Source organism: Manis javanica, chromosome 14 (genome assembly GCF_040802235.1).
Source record: "Manis javanica isolate MJ-LG chromosome 14, MJ_LKY, whole genome shotgun sequence".
NCBI lineage: Eukaryota > Metazoa > Chordata > Mammalia > Pholidota > Manidae > Manis > Manis javanica.
In genome coordinates, this window is record NC_133169.1 from 12,083,036 (window position 1) to 12,099,277 (window position 16,242).

The following is a 16,242-nucleotide window of genomic DNA, read 5'->3' on the forward strand; positions in this document are numbered from 1 at the left end:
CCCACCACCCTGTGAACTGGCCCCATGACTTACACCGCCTAGAGAGGGCCTCGCACACGGCAGGCACTCGAGAACTATTTGTGGAATGAATGAATGTGCCTCATGACTACGTTTGGGGGTTCAGTAATTGAGGAAGGCATTCAAGGAAGACATATTTAAGTTGTGTGTCTGACCCCACCCAAGCCCTGGGAGGATGCGTTTGGAGGCAGGGAGAGATAATGTGACCTCTGGTTCTGAGATGCTTCCTATCAGGCTCTGAGTTAAGGTGAGTCTCTGAAGCTGGTTGAGTTAATCAGAGGAAGCGAGTGTCAAGTGACGTCACCTCAGGAATGCAGTTAAGGCTCATTCGTGCTACTGAAAAGCCTCTGAAGAGTCACACACTGGCTGCCATATTGGAGGCACCAAGGAAGGGGAGGATATGGGACTTGGTGGAGGGGGACCGGCTCACACAGCTGCAGCCTGCCTGAATGTTGGGGAATCTCTAGGATAAAACGCAGGAACGGACTGTGGATTTGGAGCAGCTTCACCCCAAGAGCGACAGGTCAGCACCTCTTCTGAGGGAGTTGTGTGTGTGGTGGGGGGTGGATGTGTTGTGTCTGTGCAGGTCCAAGATAGCAGACACAGGCTGCTTACTTGCTTTGGGGAATCTGTGCAGGTTAGATGGATGCCCCAATAGCATAGCTGTGCCCCCAGAGGGGCTGAGGGCCCCAGTTAAAGCATGTCTTTAGGGTCATTCCCGAAGACATAGATTTGAATTCAGCTCCAGGTTGTGTGACTTCGGTAAATGTACTTAACCTCTCTGAATGTCCCTTCTTTCTCAGAAAAATGGGGTAATGAGGCTGACCTTGTAGGGTCTATGTGAGGATTACATGGGATACTGGGCACACAGGGCTTCACCCGGTTCCTGGCTGTCTGCATAGCTGTTGGAACCAGTAGTTGTCATGATACTTCTCTGCACAGAGTCCAGGGAGGACCGCTGACCTGAAAGGATAACCCTGCCTCCTGAAAACAGGGGTCTCATCTCCACAGGAAGTGGGGAGCGGGAGGTTGCGGGTATTGGTCCTTCACCCCGTGTGGAGGGCCGGGGTGGGTGCTGCAGGGCAGCCAGGACGGCCTGCACGTGCCCTGCCTGCCCCAGCGTGGGCCAGTCCACCGCACAGCGGCCCCTGGGGGGCCACAGAAACAGGGCTGAAGGGATGGTGCGGATGGCCAGGAGGCTCCTTTAGAGGGGGTCACGCAGCAAGACGGTGGAATCCACGTGCTGCCTGTACATTCCGTTGAGAAAGGGCAGCAATGCGTGAGCAGGGCTGGGGTTTCTGGGCGCGATAATCATTCTAATATTTAGTTTGGTATAAAATAATCTATAGTAGTGGGGATCTTGCCTCCTCAGTGGGCTTAGAAGTATTTCCATCAGAAAACGCTGTCTCGCTTCGAAGAGCCTTCTCATTCTTGACCACAGGCGACTTCTAGGGTGAGCACAGGGTCTGGGGTGGAGAATACAGCTCCGTCCTCAGGAAGGCTGCGGCCTCAAGGGGGGACAGAGCTCGCCTGGGAGTTTGCAGCAAAGCTTCCTGCAGGGCAGGAACTCTGAGCCAACTCTGCCAGGGTTCAGATGGACTGTGGGAGGGCACCTGAGACAAGGGGCCGGAGGATGGGCAGAAAATTCCAGGAGGAAGAGCCCATCTGCTGTGGACTGGCCCAGACCCGGTGCCGCTCTCTCCTCCCAGATTCCCCACTGTCCCCAGCAGCTGCACCCCTCATCTCAAGAGTCGCCCCCTGTCCTGGGCTGCAGCCTGGCCGCCATGACCTACACACCAGTGGAGGAATCCCTTTTCCAAATCATCCACAGCTACCATCAGTACGCAGCCCGGGAGGGCGACGCAGAGACCCTGTCCCTGGAGGAGCTGAAGGCGCTGCTCACGGACACGGTGCCCCATTTCATGGAGGGCCTGGTGCGTGGGGTCTGGGGTCAGGTGGGGACGAAGGCGAGGCTAGGTTGCGGGGAGGGAAGTGAGTGGGGCGGGTGTAGGTGTAGGAAGCCATCTCCTAAGAGAATTTCCAGAATTCAGAGGGCAGGATCTGTGGCCGGAAGGAGGAGGGCCTGGCCCAGCCTAATTTCTCTCTTCTGAAACACCCTGCCTGGCCCTGCTCCAGCCCAAACATAGCTAGCTGATCCCTGAAACTCAGACTTAATCCCACACCTGTTTATTCCACCTGTCCTGCTTCCCAAGAGAACAGGTCCTAAATCTTCCCTCTACCCACTGGCCTGTTCTGTCAGCGCCCCTGCCCTGCCCCTGCCCTCTGAAGGCAGCTTCTTCTCCGCGGGTCTAGCCCAGGGATCCCCACTGCCCCCACTGCTGGGGAGGATAGCTGGGGCTGTGGTGGCCTCCCGAAGCCACAGGTGGGGCTAGGAAATGTGGCTTCCCCTCCTACCTCCTGCCCACAGAGCTAACAGACTCTCTCAGACCAGCCTTGGGGCCCAGCCCCGGAATCCAGGCTGCGCTCAGACACCCACCCCAGACCTGTGCGTCTTCGCTGCCACCAGGTCCAGCCCTGTGACTGCTGGGCTCCCTGGAGACTGCGAGGCCACCAGGACTGCCTGCGGGGCACTGCCTCTGTCCCCCGGGGCCACTCCTGGGGCTCTCTGGACTGCCCTGTCCAGAGGAGACAGCCTTGCCCTCAGCCTAGTGGAGTGTAGCTGTGAGGGTCGCAGGGGTGGGATGGCTCTAGTGACTGTGGTTTCCAGGGAAACCTTTCCCTTTCCAGGGCCAATTGCCTATACCATGGGCTGCACAGGACCCCCAAGCCCTGCCACTTGGGGGCTCACAGTCCTACCTGGGGGTCCAGGGCCCTCAGGGACAGAGAGAAGTCCGGGCAGCTGGGCCGAGGCGAGGGGAGTGGGGGAGAGCCTGGCCTGGCGGGAAGGCCCTGGTTTCTCAGGTCAGCTGGCTTTGTGGAGATGAGATTATGAGGTAGATGATGATGGGCGATGGGGTACAGAGGGTGCAAACCTGCCGATGGCTGCTTACAGATGCAATGGCTCCCTTCCCTGGAGCATTCTGAGGACTCCACACTGGGCTCCCATGCCCACCGGCTGAATACCCCTGCAGCCGCTCCACCGCCACTGCCCACGTTCCCGTCTTGTCTTCCCCTGTCCCATGTTCTCACTGTGCTCTGACCCTACTGTGCCTTCTGTTCCTCTCCATGCCACTCCCGATCCTCAGCCCCAGGGCCCATTGCCCTGGGACAGCCGCAGGGCCCATGGCTGTGTTCTTGCCCTCATTCTGCCCTTTCCTTAGGTGACACAGGGCCATACACATTCTGGGTAGATGCTGCAGCCTTGTCCTACTTGGTTCTGGCCCCAAAACAGTGCAGCAGGTGCAGACAGGAGGCACAGGTGGGCTCTGCCCCGGGAGCCCCCTGTATGAAGGAGGAAGGCACAGGCCCCCAGCCCCAAGCCCCTGGAGGGGAGCTTGCAGTTCAGCTGGGGAAACAGGTGTAACAGCCACTGAGGGTGGACGGACATGAATTGTCAGGGGGCACCAGGCCGCTCAGCACTGCCTAGCTTGCAAGTGGTGGCTGCTGTCTGCCCATGCAGCTCCAGGCCCAGTCTGCCCAGGTTCCCTTCACACCTGGGCCCCTCCAGCCTGCTTCTGCAGCAAGTGTTGCCCTGGCCGCTGCCTGTTTGCACGAGGTGCTGTTTCTTGCAAGCCCCTGCAGGCCACGCCACAGCTACCCCAGCCTGTGCTTCCACCAGCAGGTGGCCAAGAGCTGGCCATCTGCTGTGGGGCCGAGTGCCTGGGTGGGTGGTTGACCCTCTGCCCACCCCTCAGGGGCGGAAGGAGCCCTACTACCTCAAGGAGTTGTTCCTGGCGGCGGACAAGAACAAGGACAACCAGATCTGCTTTGACGAGTTCCTCTACGTCCTGGGCAAGCTCATGAAGGACTACCACCTGCAGTACCACCGGCAGCTGTGTGCCCACTACTGTGCCCAGCACAGCCTCCATTAGAGGCAGCAGGGGCAGCCCCGCCCACAGGGCCTACCCCGACCAGCAGGTGTGACCTGGCTATGGCAGCTCATGCCATGTGTGGCTGGGTGAGCCCACATGTGTGTGCCTAATTGCGTACGTGTCTGTGGAAAGGACGGCTGTGAGGGAAGAAAATAAAGCAACTTCACACATGTTTCCAGGTATCAGTTAATGGTTCTGGGCATCTGCTGTAGGTCTGGGAAGAGGATGTTTGGCCTAATCTTGGGGATCATCCGGTGGGTTTGAGAGACACAGCTCCTGCCTCTCCAGGCTGCCTGGGGAGACAGCCCCTGCTCTCTGCTTCCTGTCTCAGAGGGAGGTGTCTCTTCACCGGGGAGCCAGGCCTCACCAGGGATGCCCTGATCACTCATTTGCTACACATACCTGGTGTGCCAGGAGCCAGGAGGGGCACACTGGACATGGACCCTGCTTTTGAAGGTCTCCTGGCTCCGGAGGAGAGCCCCAAATAGTCAGTGGATAGAAGCAGACCTGCCGGGACCTGGGAAGGGACAGGGAAGGTGATGCCGCTCACTGACATGGGGCGGCGGGCACCAGGGCCAGTCTGTGCGGTCGTTGATGGGCATGAGGGCGAAGGTGGCAGTCTAGCCGGTTATGGGGAAGGGTCATGAGGGGAACTTGGTGACCGTCAGTCAGGGAAGGCTTCCTGGAAGACAGAAGGGTTGGGTCTGGTTTTTTACTATTAAAGAATGAGGATGGATGTGGGCGTTCCTCCCACTCAGCTGTCTGTGACTCACTGACCTGAGTCCTCTCCCGGTGCCTGCCCCCTCTCAGCCGAGCCCTGCCCCTGCCCGGTCTGTGTTATTTGTTTTTTCCTCTCCTTCCCTGGGAGCCCAGGAATCTGATGTGGAGTCTCTCTGGGAGGGTGTCCTTTGCCTTGAGGCCCTGCTGGGGCCCACCTCCGTGGGTTTCTTCTCCGAGGATGCGCTGTTGGAAACCCTAGTCCTGAGCTTATTGTAATAGAAACGATCAGTTTTAGAAGCATGACTGGCGCTCATCCGCAAGGCTTCCCTGTGCAAATGACTGGGGGTCCTTTAAGGGATCTGCTCTGGTTCCCTACCCCAGCTGGGTCTGTGCACCGAACAGAGGGAGCAGCGCCCTGCAGGCTGAGCTGGGGGACCTTTGTTTCCGATCAGCTGAGCTTGGGAGCAGGCCTTGGCCCCTGCTGCCCCCGGGGCCCGGCCCACCATCGACGCCCCTTCCACACTTTCCAATGGCCAGGGTTTGCCTTCCAGGACTCAGCTGGGCCCCCCTCCATTTCCCGCGGGACCTCCCTTTGCCCTCCATGGGGTCTGAACTTCCCCTGTGGAGGTACACGTTGGCTGCACTGTGACTGTGTTTTGCTGCTTGTCCTCCACCAGGCCAGGAACCACACCTGGTCATGTCCACGCTCCTGCACGGGGCCCATGATCAGCGCAGAGCGCGGACTCAGCGAGTGGAGGAGGAAGGCAGGAGGGGACTTGCGGGTTGGAATCTGAGGATCCGGTTCATGCTGCCTCCTTTGGGCCACTTAGTCACATCCAGAGAGACATGGAGATGGGAAGCAGGCCACCCTTCCCTCAGGCTCAGGGGAGGATTTTTGTGTGTCTCTCATGAGACACAGGGTCAGCAGGCCTTCAGGTCCTCGGGGCGGCTCAGTCCCCTCCCTCTTGCCCCCCTCCTGCCCCTTCCTTGGGGGTGGATTTCTCCACAGGCTCCGCCTGCTCTATCCCCATTTCCTCGGCCTCAGGCACTGGCCTGCTTGGGCCTATTGGGACATATATCTGGGGTGAGCCCTTTCCTGTCAACAGGACCAGGTTCCGCTCCCCTGGGTTGCCCCACATATGTGTGATTACGAGCTCTGTCTCTTCCCCGATGTGCTTACCCAATTCCTGACACCCTCTTCTGCCAAGTCAGCTCAGCTGGGCTCCTGCTCTCCCTGAAACCCCCAAGGCTGCCTCTCCGGGGGGAGCGTCTCTGGGGCACTGCTCCACGGCCTGGCTGGTCAGCACGCTCCATTGACAAGCACACGCTGTGGGGTGCAGGTCAGAGGTCACGTCTACCTTGAGTCTCCCTCAGTGGACCTGGGGCCTGGCTCCCTTCCTTTCTGGATGAAGGGAGCTGTCCACACCAGGACTGTCCTCAGGGAAGTGGCCTCAAGGGAGGTGTCTCCTGAAGGGTGAGGGATCTGGGGAGACGTCATCTACATCAACCTTAGCATCATCCCCATTAGAGATTAATGGCACTCCATCCTGGGCTGGGGAACAGCTCCCAAGTACAGTCTCTGAAAAGCCACCTTACTGTTCTAATGCGTGTTTTCGGTACCTAAGCATCAGGGCTAAACAGAGCACATGCCCACTGGAAGGACCTGGAGTTCTTCCCTGTGCCTCAGTTTCTCCCTCTCTCACATAGGGATGATTGTAGCTGGAATGTCTACTTCACAGGGTTACCAAGTGAGCTGGTGAATATAAAACACTTTGAAAATATGGTATGCTATTTGGGGTAAGGTGCTATTGTGCCAGGCCATATAGGAGAAGCTGGTGAATAACAGGTAGGCACTAAGTGCTCAATCACTGGTTGAATATCATTGCATTACATGTCAGAAGCAGTCCTATTTTCCTGTCAAGGGGCTACTTAACCTCTTGCCAAGGAATTGGCCGATGATTTTATATCCTGGCTTGTTCCCAAACTGATTTAAGGTGGCTGGGTGTGATGAAGGGAATTTCTGCATCAGATAAGGGAGAGACCAAATGTCCAACCCACATCCCTTTATCCCCACAGTGAGTATGTCCCAGGCCTCGGGGGTGTGACATGGTGTCTGCTCTTAAGGGGCTTAGGTCCCAAAGAAAAGGCAGATGATAAACAGATGATCAGAACATAGCAGGGCAGATGCTGTGATGTGTAAGGGTTTGAGTAGCATGACGGAGAGAAGAATTAACTCAATGTTGAGAGGGGTCAGGGAAGGAGGGTCAGGGACGCAGGTGGGGCAGACGGTGCCTGGGCTGGATCTGGAAGGATGAGGGGACTTTCCCAGCAAAGAGGCATTCTAGGCAGGGGCAGGAAGTAGATGATGTCATATCATGTCGTAAGTCACCTAAGTCATTTGAAGCACCCAGGGTTATGTCTCCCTGTGGGCCTCAGTTTCCTCATCTGTAAAATGGGAATCCCGACAGTACCTACCTCATAGGATCATTGTGAAAATAAAAAATGGATCAATGTAAGTAAAGTACTTACAACAGTTCCTGGTACGTGGTAATAGCCCAATAAATACTAGCTGTTATTTTGCTATTATTTGTTCTTATTACGGACTGTTGTTGCTGTTATTGTGTACGTTGCGGGTCCGGGGGAGGCAGAGGTGGACAATCCAGTCGGGGTCCCAGAGAGCCTGCAGTCCAGCTGGGGAATGGGGCACCATCAAGTTGTACCCTCACATAGTGCTTGCTTCCTTCGCACAGCTGGAGGCCCTGCGCATCCTCTTTGTATAAACTTTTATTAAAATATAATACATATTAGAAAAATATAGATCATGAATATTTTGCATCTATTATTAATCCTGATAACATTGAAAGGTAGATTTTTTTTAAAGGTGGAAACATTAAAATTGAAAAAGATTTTTAATTGTGACAAAATTCACATAATATTTACCACCTTCACTATTTCTAAGTGTGCTGTTCGGTTGTGTTAAGTGCATTCCATTGTTGTGTGGCTGGCCTCCAGAACCTCATTACCTTACAATGGAAACTCTGTGGCCAGTAAATGGAACTCCCCAACCTCCCAGCCCCTGGCACTCTCCATTCTATTTCCCATCTCCGAGCCTGACAACTGTAGGGACCCCATGGAAGTGGACTCATACAGTATATTTTTTGTGGTTGGCTTATTTCACTTAGCATAATTTCCTCAAGTTTCACCCATGTTATAGTATATTATCAGAATTTCCTTCCTTTTCAAAGCTGAATAATATTCCATTGTATGGATATACCACATATGATTTATCCATTCATCCATGGAGGGTCACTTAGGTTGCTTCTACATTTTGGTTATTGTGAATAATGCTGCTGTGAACATAGATGTACAAACATCTTTTTGAGACCTTGTTTATTATAGATAAATATCCAGAAATGGTTTTGCTGGATCATGTGGCAATTTTGTTCTTAAGTTTTTGAGGAGCTGTCATGCTATTTTTTCACAGTGACTATTTTACACTCCCACCAATCAATGCACAGAATTCCATTTCTTCACAGTCTCCCCAACATTTATTATTTTCTGTGTTTGTTGAAAGTAGACATCCTAATGGGTGTGAGATGATATGTCATTGTGGTTTTGATTTGCATTTTCCTAATGATTAGTGGACTAGATGTGGAACATCTTTTTTTTTTTAATTTTAAATTTTGGTATCATTAATCTACAATTACATGAAAGACATTATGTTTACTAGACTCCCCCTTTCACCAAGTCCCCCCCACATACCCCTTCACAGTTACTGGTGGAACATCTTTTTATGTGTTTATTGACCATTTGTACATATTTTTTGGAGAAATGTCTATTCAAGTCCTTTGCCCATTTTTCAATTGGGTCATTTTTTTGTTGTGGTTGAGTGGTAGAAGTTCTTTATATATTGTGGCTATTAATTCTTTATCAGATATATGATGTACAAATATTTTCTCCCATTCTATAGGTTGAAAGTAGACTTTATTTTTAATTTCTACCTAGTAATTGAGGTAACTGAGGCACAGAGAAGCTAAGTAATTGGAACAAGGTCACATAGCTATAGAGTTAATGATATAATGAAGCCCAAATTGCTGTGGGAACATGAAAGAGAGAGAGAAGCTAATGTATCTCCTTCCCCCTGTATATGATGATGGCCTAGGCCCTGGAGGTGCACAGGGTAAATATTTGTTGAATGCATGAAGGAAGGAGAGAGGAGAGGAGTTTTCTCAGCAGAGTCATGTTCTTGTCAGAGCATGCTCTGGAGATGAATGCTTTGGATCTGGTCCAAGCTCTGATACATCTGCACCAGGAAACTCCTGGGTGAACCTCTTCATCTTTCTGGACCTCTGCTTCCATGTCTGTAGACTGAGTGTGTTCACAGATTACATGGACGTGAACTGTTTTGTAAAGACAGAAATACATCACAAATCTTCAGCTCTGGAAGCAAGTTCATCTGAGAGGCATTTTTTGGGGAGGGCGCCTGGCTCCTCCTGAAATCCTGAGGGAGTTGGCCACCTCCTCCTCTCCCCACAGACACAAAGCACTTGTGGCTTCTCCGAAGACCTCCCCACCCCCCTCCTCCCCCCAGCGTTGGGTTCCTCTTCAGCCCAGGCTCCTGGGGTCACAGGCATATAACCATCCCTGCTGTGCTTATGCAGCAGCTCAGTGCCTCATGCATGCAGAGGGACCCCAAGCCAGCCTCTGTCTCCAGGGGCACAGTGCCCCCCACTGCAACAATTTCACAGAGCAGGAGAATCATGAAGGGGTGTGGGCAAAACAAGACAAAAACTGATTTCGCCCTCAGCAACACACATCCCCACAGAGTCCGACCGCATACACAAAACAATAACAGATGTGCTCCACCTTTCATCACTACAATCCAGCGGCTGGCACAGGTGTTCATGACCTCTTAGGGGTCTTTGGACCTTCTGGAGAACCTGATGAATGTGGTGGAGGAATGTGCTTACATGCATACACTCAAAATGATGCATTCAACCTCAATTCCACTTCAGAGATGCACATACAGGCCACAGTGTATGAGATTAGCAACAGTAACAGTGGGGAAGGCTCGGGAGTGGATGTCCTGGGTGACCAAGCCAGGGGATGCCAGTGGCCTCCAAAGGAGTCCGTGCCATGGCCTCTTCCTGGTTTCTCCTGCTGGGCACTACTGCCTGGCAAGCACCTTCCTCCTGCTTTTCCTCCCCCTGCCACAAGAAGTTTTCATTCTGCACAATGATTGCCCCATTCACCTGGTTGGGAAACCAGAGACTGTAGCAACGCTGGAAGGGAGCAGCTGCCTCTGAATGGCCTGAGGCCCTGGGCAGCTGGCCAAGCCCAGCTTCTATAAAAGGGAGCCGGCACTCAGCCCTACGTATCCTCTGTCAACTTGTTTCGCAGAGACCTGGTAAGTGAGATTGCCTGGGTCTGTCCCACACTCTGGGCTTCCCCACGGGAGTGTGGGGGACGGGGTGGAGCGGCTTCCTCTGAGAGAGGGGAGGGAAGGTTCGGGGAGGGCCGGAGGGGATTCAGAGCTCCCGGAGGAGGGGATGAGACCGGCGTAGGAAGGAGCTGTGTCCGCTAGCTAGCGCTGTTCATGAGGGCATGTGCACTTCCCAGGCTGGGCACTTCTTGGGCAGAGGGTCAGAGCACAGGGAGAGTTGGCAGGCACTCTGTGTGTGTGTGTACCACACTCCCTTACACACTCATATCCTACCGCCCCAGCCCTTCCCATCATAGCCACAGCCACAGCGGGGTTGTCTGGGTACTGCAGACTAGGGCTAGGCCCTCACTGGGGGTGTGAACCTTCCGGGTGTCCCCATCTGCCATCTGCTGTGGGCAGAGGCACCGTGCCCACCCCAGGATTCCCCATGCGCTCCCCTTCCAGGTGGGGCAAATCCTTGGGCACCATGCTGACAGACCTGGAGTGTGCCCTGAACTCCCTCGTTGATGTCTACCACAAGTACTCCCTGCTGAAAGGGAATTACCATGCCATATACAAGGATGACTTGAAGAAATTGTTAGAGACAGAATGTCCTCACTTTCTGCAGGTGAGGAGGGGCCGGGTGCGGCTGGGGGTCTCTGTGGGGCTCTGGTGATCCCCTGGCCACAGGTCCCCCGGCCCCATGCAGACAGCCATGCCCCAGCACTCTCTGAGACCTTTGCACTCTGGCTTCTTCCTCCTCAATCTTGACAGCAAAAGGACGCAGACACCTGGTTCAAAGAGCTGGATGTCAATCAAGATGGTGGAATTAACTTCGAGGAGTTTATGGTCCTGGTGATCAAGGTGGGCCTGGCAGCCCATGAAGCCATCCACCAAGAATAGCAGAGCCACTGGGCCCGGGGGCTGGGCCCCTGGACTTGACCCTGCAGGGTAATAAAATAGTTGATACCTCAGGCTTCTTGTGGTCTCTTGCTTTTCTCTTGGGGAATGAGTTCTCTTGGCGGGGGGAGCGAGGGTTGAAAAGAAACCCAAAGGAAGAAAAACCACTGTTGTCGCCCACTCCCCATCTCTCACGAGCCTTCAGTCCTCACCACGTATCTAGTGTCCTCCCCACATTCTCCACGAACTATTCCCCAGTGTCTTCCAGCCAATGATCCTAAGTCATTGGTTCTAGGACTTAAAGATTCTAAAAAGTCCGTGACACAATAGTTAATGATTTTCCTACGTGTTCCAGATGGGTGGCACGGGACAGGGTGATGGGAAGAAAACGCATACTGTTCTTTAAACTAAAATTTAATTCCCAGCTACATGTGACTCTTAAGAACTCAGGGAGATAACCACCTCTAATTTTTCCCTAGAGATTTGGAAGCTTTCTTTCTCTCTACTCCCAACTTCCTAACTTGATTAAATGATAAAGAAATGGGTGGATAGGCTATTTAATAAATTAATACATTTATATTTTTATAAATCAGACAAATTTATGTATTTGTATATTATATAAATATATACAAACTTATGAATTGTATAAATTTATAAAACTCAACTCAAAGACTGGGTGGGGTACTGAAATGCTGCCCAGTGTGGGTGATGCTCTGGTGGTCCATGAACGATCTAAAGTAACCTCGCTAATCAGTCCTCCGGATTGTCCAAGGGCCTGGGAAAACGGGAGAGCAGACGTGGAATGGGGTCCTCTCACCAGCACCCGATCTCCAGGCTGGGTTTCCATGATGTGTCTTGGGAAAATTTCTGTTTCCCCCATTTATGTGATAAGGTGTGTTAGTGATGGAGATGGGGAGGAGGCTGTCACCAGAATCTCTAACCAGGGTTCTAAACTTGGTCTATTATATACTCCTGAAGTGGAATTGAAGTTGAACGCATCATTTTGAGTGTATGCGTGTAAGCACATTCCTCCACCGCATTCATCAGGTTCTCCAAAGGAACCAAAAACCCCAAAGAGGTTATGAACACCTGTGCCAGCTGCTGGATTGTAGCGATGAAAGGTGGAGCACATCTGTTATTGTTGTTTTGTGTGTGCGGTTGGACTCTGTGGGGATGTGTGTTGCTGAGGGTGAAATCAGTTTCTGTCTTGCTGATTCTCCTCATGATTCTCCTGCTCTGTGAAATTGTTGCAGTGGGGGGCACTGTGCCCCTGGAGACAGAGGCTGGCTTGGGGTCCCTCTGCATGCATGAGGCACTGAGCCACTGCATAAACACAGAGAGGATGGTTATGTGCCTGTGACCCCAGGAGCCTGGGCTGAAGAGGAACCCAAAGCTGGGGGGAGGAGGGGGAAGGGGGGTCCTTTGGAGAAGCCACAAGTGCTTTGTGTCTGTGGGGAGAGGAGGAGGTGGCCAACTCCCTCAGGATTTCAGGAGGAGCCAGGCGCCCTCCCCAAAAAATGCCTCTTGGATTAATTCGCTTCAAGTGCTGAAGATTAGTCACGCCAGATGCCTGACCTTTTTGTTTGTAGTAGATTTTAATCATTTAAAAATGCACTTGAGTAGGGAAAGTTACCAGCTCCAACGCTTATTTACCAAGTAAGCCTTTAATTGCCAACCGGTCTTATCATCAGCTAACGCTCAGCAAACAGTTGGCAGCCAGTGGAGAATTAAGATCGGGAGCTAAAATGGGATGGGGTGTCTAGTCACCAAACGTGGAGATGAGCTCCTCCTGGGCAAGGAGGAAGGCTCTGGGACAAAACCGCCTCCTTCACAGATTTCCTGAAGGATAGCTTTATCCATAAACTAAGATTTAATTTCCAGCTAATTGTCGTCCAAAGCAAGTGCCTGCATGGAAGTCAGGAGCGCGAGTGGCCCTGTCCCTGCAGAAACGCAGATTATGCAGCACTGAGAGGCACCTCTCTGAAGGTAAGCTGCTGGCCCACACGCGGCGCAGGCGGAAGACAGGAACGTCTTATAGGGTCATCAAGCTGCATGCCTGGCCTCACTCAGCATTTAGGGACTATAATGCGAGGACACACAGAAGGAGAGAACAACCTGATTCTACCTAAATTATCCACACTGATGACACTGGTGGTGGTGGTGGTGATGTGTGTGTCTGAGTAGAGGTAAGGGGCACCCTATCCCCGTGCCTCTGATTGTCCTTGAAAATGCACTGCTGGACTTCCTGTTAATGGATTCTTTGGGGGAGACTTACCATTATTAATTGTTTGCCTTTGGTTGAAAGCCCAACATATCTGCTTTCTTTGAGCCCCCTTGAAAAGCCCTAGGAAAGGTGGCCCGGAATGCCCTTTGGAGTTTCTCCGTAAGTGATAGGCCTCTGGTTGTGAAGAACTGCATTGACCTCAAGCTGTCAACAGTTGATACTCAAGTTCATGGATGGGCAGGGGAGGTGGGCCAGATGGCACCAGCAGCCTGGAGGAAGAGGTGGAGGTGAGGGAAGCAGCCCTTCGAAGGTCCATGGAGGAGACAGGTTTGGAGATTATAATTTGCAAATAAATTGTGCCCATTACAGGAATGACCGGGAAGTCAAATAGGGCTTATAGCCCAGAGCGAGGTGATTCCCCAACTATAAAGGAAGAACGATAGAGTAGGAAATTGAGAAATAAGTATAGTTCAGCAGGAAATCTCACGCAATGCTGAGCCCACAAAGGAGACCTTGGCTCACCAATTGAGGCAGATCCGGCCACTGAGATTTCCGGGGCCTGTAAAGACGACTGGTCTGAAATCCTGCTTCTCCACCCAGATTCTCTACTCAAGGCTCCTGACCTAGCTAAGCTCCTCAGGGTTGTTAACTAAAGTCCTAAAGGGCATGCAGATGATCTGAAATTGGGCAATCAGTGTTTAGAAGCTGAATAAAAAAGCTTATACCAATGGAAAAGACTTCCTTGTGGCTCCCTCCTCTTGGGAGCTAGAACCAGTCTGGTTGGGTCCAGATACAAGCCCATCTTCTGACCTCCTGATCTGGGGAATTCAGTCTAAATTCAAATGGGCTGAAGAGGGGAGGGAAAGCCATCCACCCTTACTTAGTTCCTGCTGGGTGTCAGCGTGGAAGGGAAAAATCATCTCAAACCTGGAGAAAGACCAAATGGTGATTGCTTAAATCTTTGTTCTCAGGCAAGAGTCTGTCTGAACAGAAGCAAGTTCTTCCTACTTGTTAATCTTCCATCATCTCACACTTTTGGGGGATGTAACGTGGCTGGGATACTGTATCTGATTTTAAGAAGTTGTGATGGATAAAGAAGCAGTTTATATCTGCTTGATGAGGTAATATGATTTTTAGCCTGGTGGAGATGTTAACTATTACTGTTTTTATCACCCTTGTTGAAGTGAAGAGTCATATCTAACTTAAGAATCTTACTTAGGCATTCCTGGCTGTCTTTATATATTGTCAAATATTCTTCAACCCAGCTTTTATTTATGTACTGACATTTGACGTTTTATTATTATTTTTTAATTGAGGTGCATACCACAAAATGCCCAAATCTTAGCAAACAGCTTCATGTAGACATGTTTGGCATGTGTCTACACTCACATCCACCATTGAGACAAGATAGCAAACATTCTCATTAAATTTTTCCCCTTTACCTATTTCACCCATTCCCTGCTGCCCCATACCACCAGTCTGTTCTCTGTCAGACCAGCTTTTAAAAATCTTCTTTGCTAATTCTCATGAATGAACCAAAACAAGAATTTTGACATGGCCCCATTATATTTGTTGATATTTTTGCTTTTTAGCACACTAAACTTTGTGATAGCTTATCTCATTTATTCTTGTAACAACCCTATGAGAGAGGTAATTACTATTTCTCTTTTGCATATGAGAAGATTCAAAGAGGTTAAGAATGCTGACAAAATGTGCTAATCTGGCAAACGGTAGAGCTAGGATTAGATTCCTGACCATCTCCAGGCGAGAAACCCTGGTTAAGACATGAAACCATTCTCTGCTAGCCAGCTCCCGTCCTGTGTGTGCGGACGGCCCACCTTCCCTCTCTGCCTGCCTTTTTGTCCTCACCCCCTGCAGGGTCTTTGCTGGCCAGTGGTGAGAAGCAAGGAGCAGCCAGTGCCAGAATGAACTTCTCTCTCGGACCCCTCTCCTCTGTCCGGGAGTTCACCAGGGATGCCTCAGGGCCTGCATTACCTTTTGTTTTTTTTCCTGGTGTGAGCAATCCTGCAGATAATAGAACAAGGAGTTTGACATTCTGATTTCCCTAAACTTTTAGGGGATGTCCCCCCGCACCCTTCCAGCTGGAGAGCCTTCCTTCTAGTCTTAGGAGTGGTGCAAGTTCCCAGATGAATAATTTTCTGATTTGCAAAATCACCGTCTGAACTGGCTGCTAAGGTCAGGGTATCAATATTTAGCAGCTCTTTCAAGTGATCTGTACTCATTCATGTTTCAGTGGAACAAGAGTCTCCTCTCTTCCTCCTGAATGGCCTAATTAGAAAGAAAGCATGGAGCTGTCCTGCTGCCAATGCCTGAACCCTGGTTCTTCATCAGTCTAGCCCAGCAAGGGCTCCATGCGGTTCAGCTTTCTCAGTATCTTGTTTTGCCATGGCACATTTTTCCTTGTGCTTTCTAGAGCAAAATATCTAACCAAAGCAGGATGCTCTGGGTTTCTTTCCTGCTTTGGTCCTAGAACCTTCCATAATAAAGTCTGTTAAGTGTCTATTAAGTCTAAGACACTCTATAAGTATATTAAGTGTCTAATATAGTGTCTGTTAAGATCTAATCACAAATATCATGCTTCATGGAGAACTATTAGGCATTTATTTTAAATGACAGGAAGAAGGCAAGGATGTCCTATTGTCACTTTTATTTAATATTTGTATTGGAGATCCTAGCCAGTGTTACAGGACAAGAAAAAATAAATGAGAAGTAATGGGAGATCTGAGGCATTGGCCATGTGAAGTAAACAAATACCCTGCAAATTTCTGCATTTCATTGCCTCCTTCATTTATCCTTCTGAATAACTGCTACTCTTGCAGAGTTTTTAGGAATATGTCCCAGCCAAGTTCGACTTAGTTCTTCCCCTGAGGCTATTATGTCATTACTGGAAAACACGCTTATTTGCTGAATGGCTGTTGCCACAGTGTGCATCTGGGACACCCAGG

The 16,242-nt window shown here is 51.2% G+C and overlaps 2 protein-coding genes and 2 long non-coding RNA genes across 5 annotated transcripts; 3 read left to right on the forward strand and 1 right to left on the reverse strand.

The window, feature by feature from the left end:
* Window positions 1-358: 358 nt before the first annotated feature.
* Window positions 359-4,182, forward strand: LOC108386364 (protein S100-A15A-like). Of its 2 annotated transcripts, XM_037014547.2 has the most exons (4): window positions 365-541; window positions 1,391-1,471; window positions 1,728-1,952; window positions 3,834-4,182. In XM_037014547.2, exons 3-4 carry the CDS (start codon window positions 1,803-1,805, stop codon window positions 4,008-4,010), a joined length of 327 nt encoding a protein of 108 aa, XP_036870442.1. In that variant the 5' UTR covers window positions 365-541; window positions 1,391-1,471; window positions 1,728-1,802; the 3' UTR covers window positions 4,011-4,182. The 2 variants fall into 2 exon arrangements, with proteins under 2 accessions (XP_017499674.1, XP_036870442.1); XM_017644185.2 differs by lacking the exon at window positions 1,391-1,471 and having other exon boundaries at window positions 359-541.
* On the reverse strand, window positions 4,027-7,289 carry LOC140846078 (uncharacterized). The gene is made up of 2 exons (XR_012124964.1): window positions 5,911-7,289; window positions 4,027-4,692 (listed from the first exon to the last, which is right to left on the reverse strand). It is a non-coding gene; the product is annotated as an uncharacterized lncRNA (long non-coding RNA).
* Window positions 7,290-9,982: 2,693 nt separating this feature from the next.
* Window positions 9,983-11,126, forward strand: S100A8 (S100 calcium binding protein A8). The gene is made up of 3 exons (XM_017644188.3): window positions 9,983-10,137; window positions 10,618-10,780; window positions 10,927-11,126. Exons 2-3 carry the CDS (start codon window positions 10,640-10,642, stop codon window positions 11,053-11,055), a joined length of 270 nt encoding a protein of 89 aa, XP_017499677.1. The 5' UTR covers window positions 9,983-10,137; window positions 10,618-10,639; the 3' UTR covers window positions 11,056-11,126.
* Window positions 11,127-12,582: 1,456 nt separating this feature from the next.
* LOC140846286 (uncharacterized) lies at window positions 12,583-15,717 on the forward strand. Its single transcript, XR_012125300.1, has 2 exons — window positions 12,583-14,397; window positions 15,155-15,717. It is a non-coding gene; the product is annotated as an uncharacterized lncRNA (long non-coding RNA).
* Window positions 15,718-16,242: the final 525 nt, after the last annotated feature.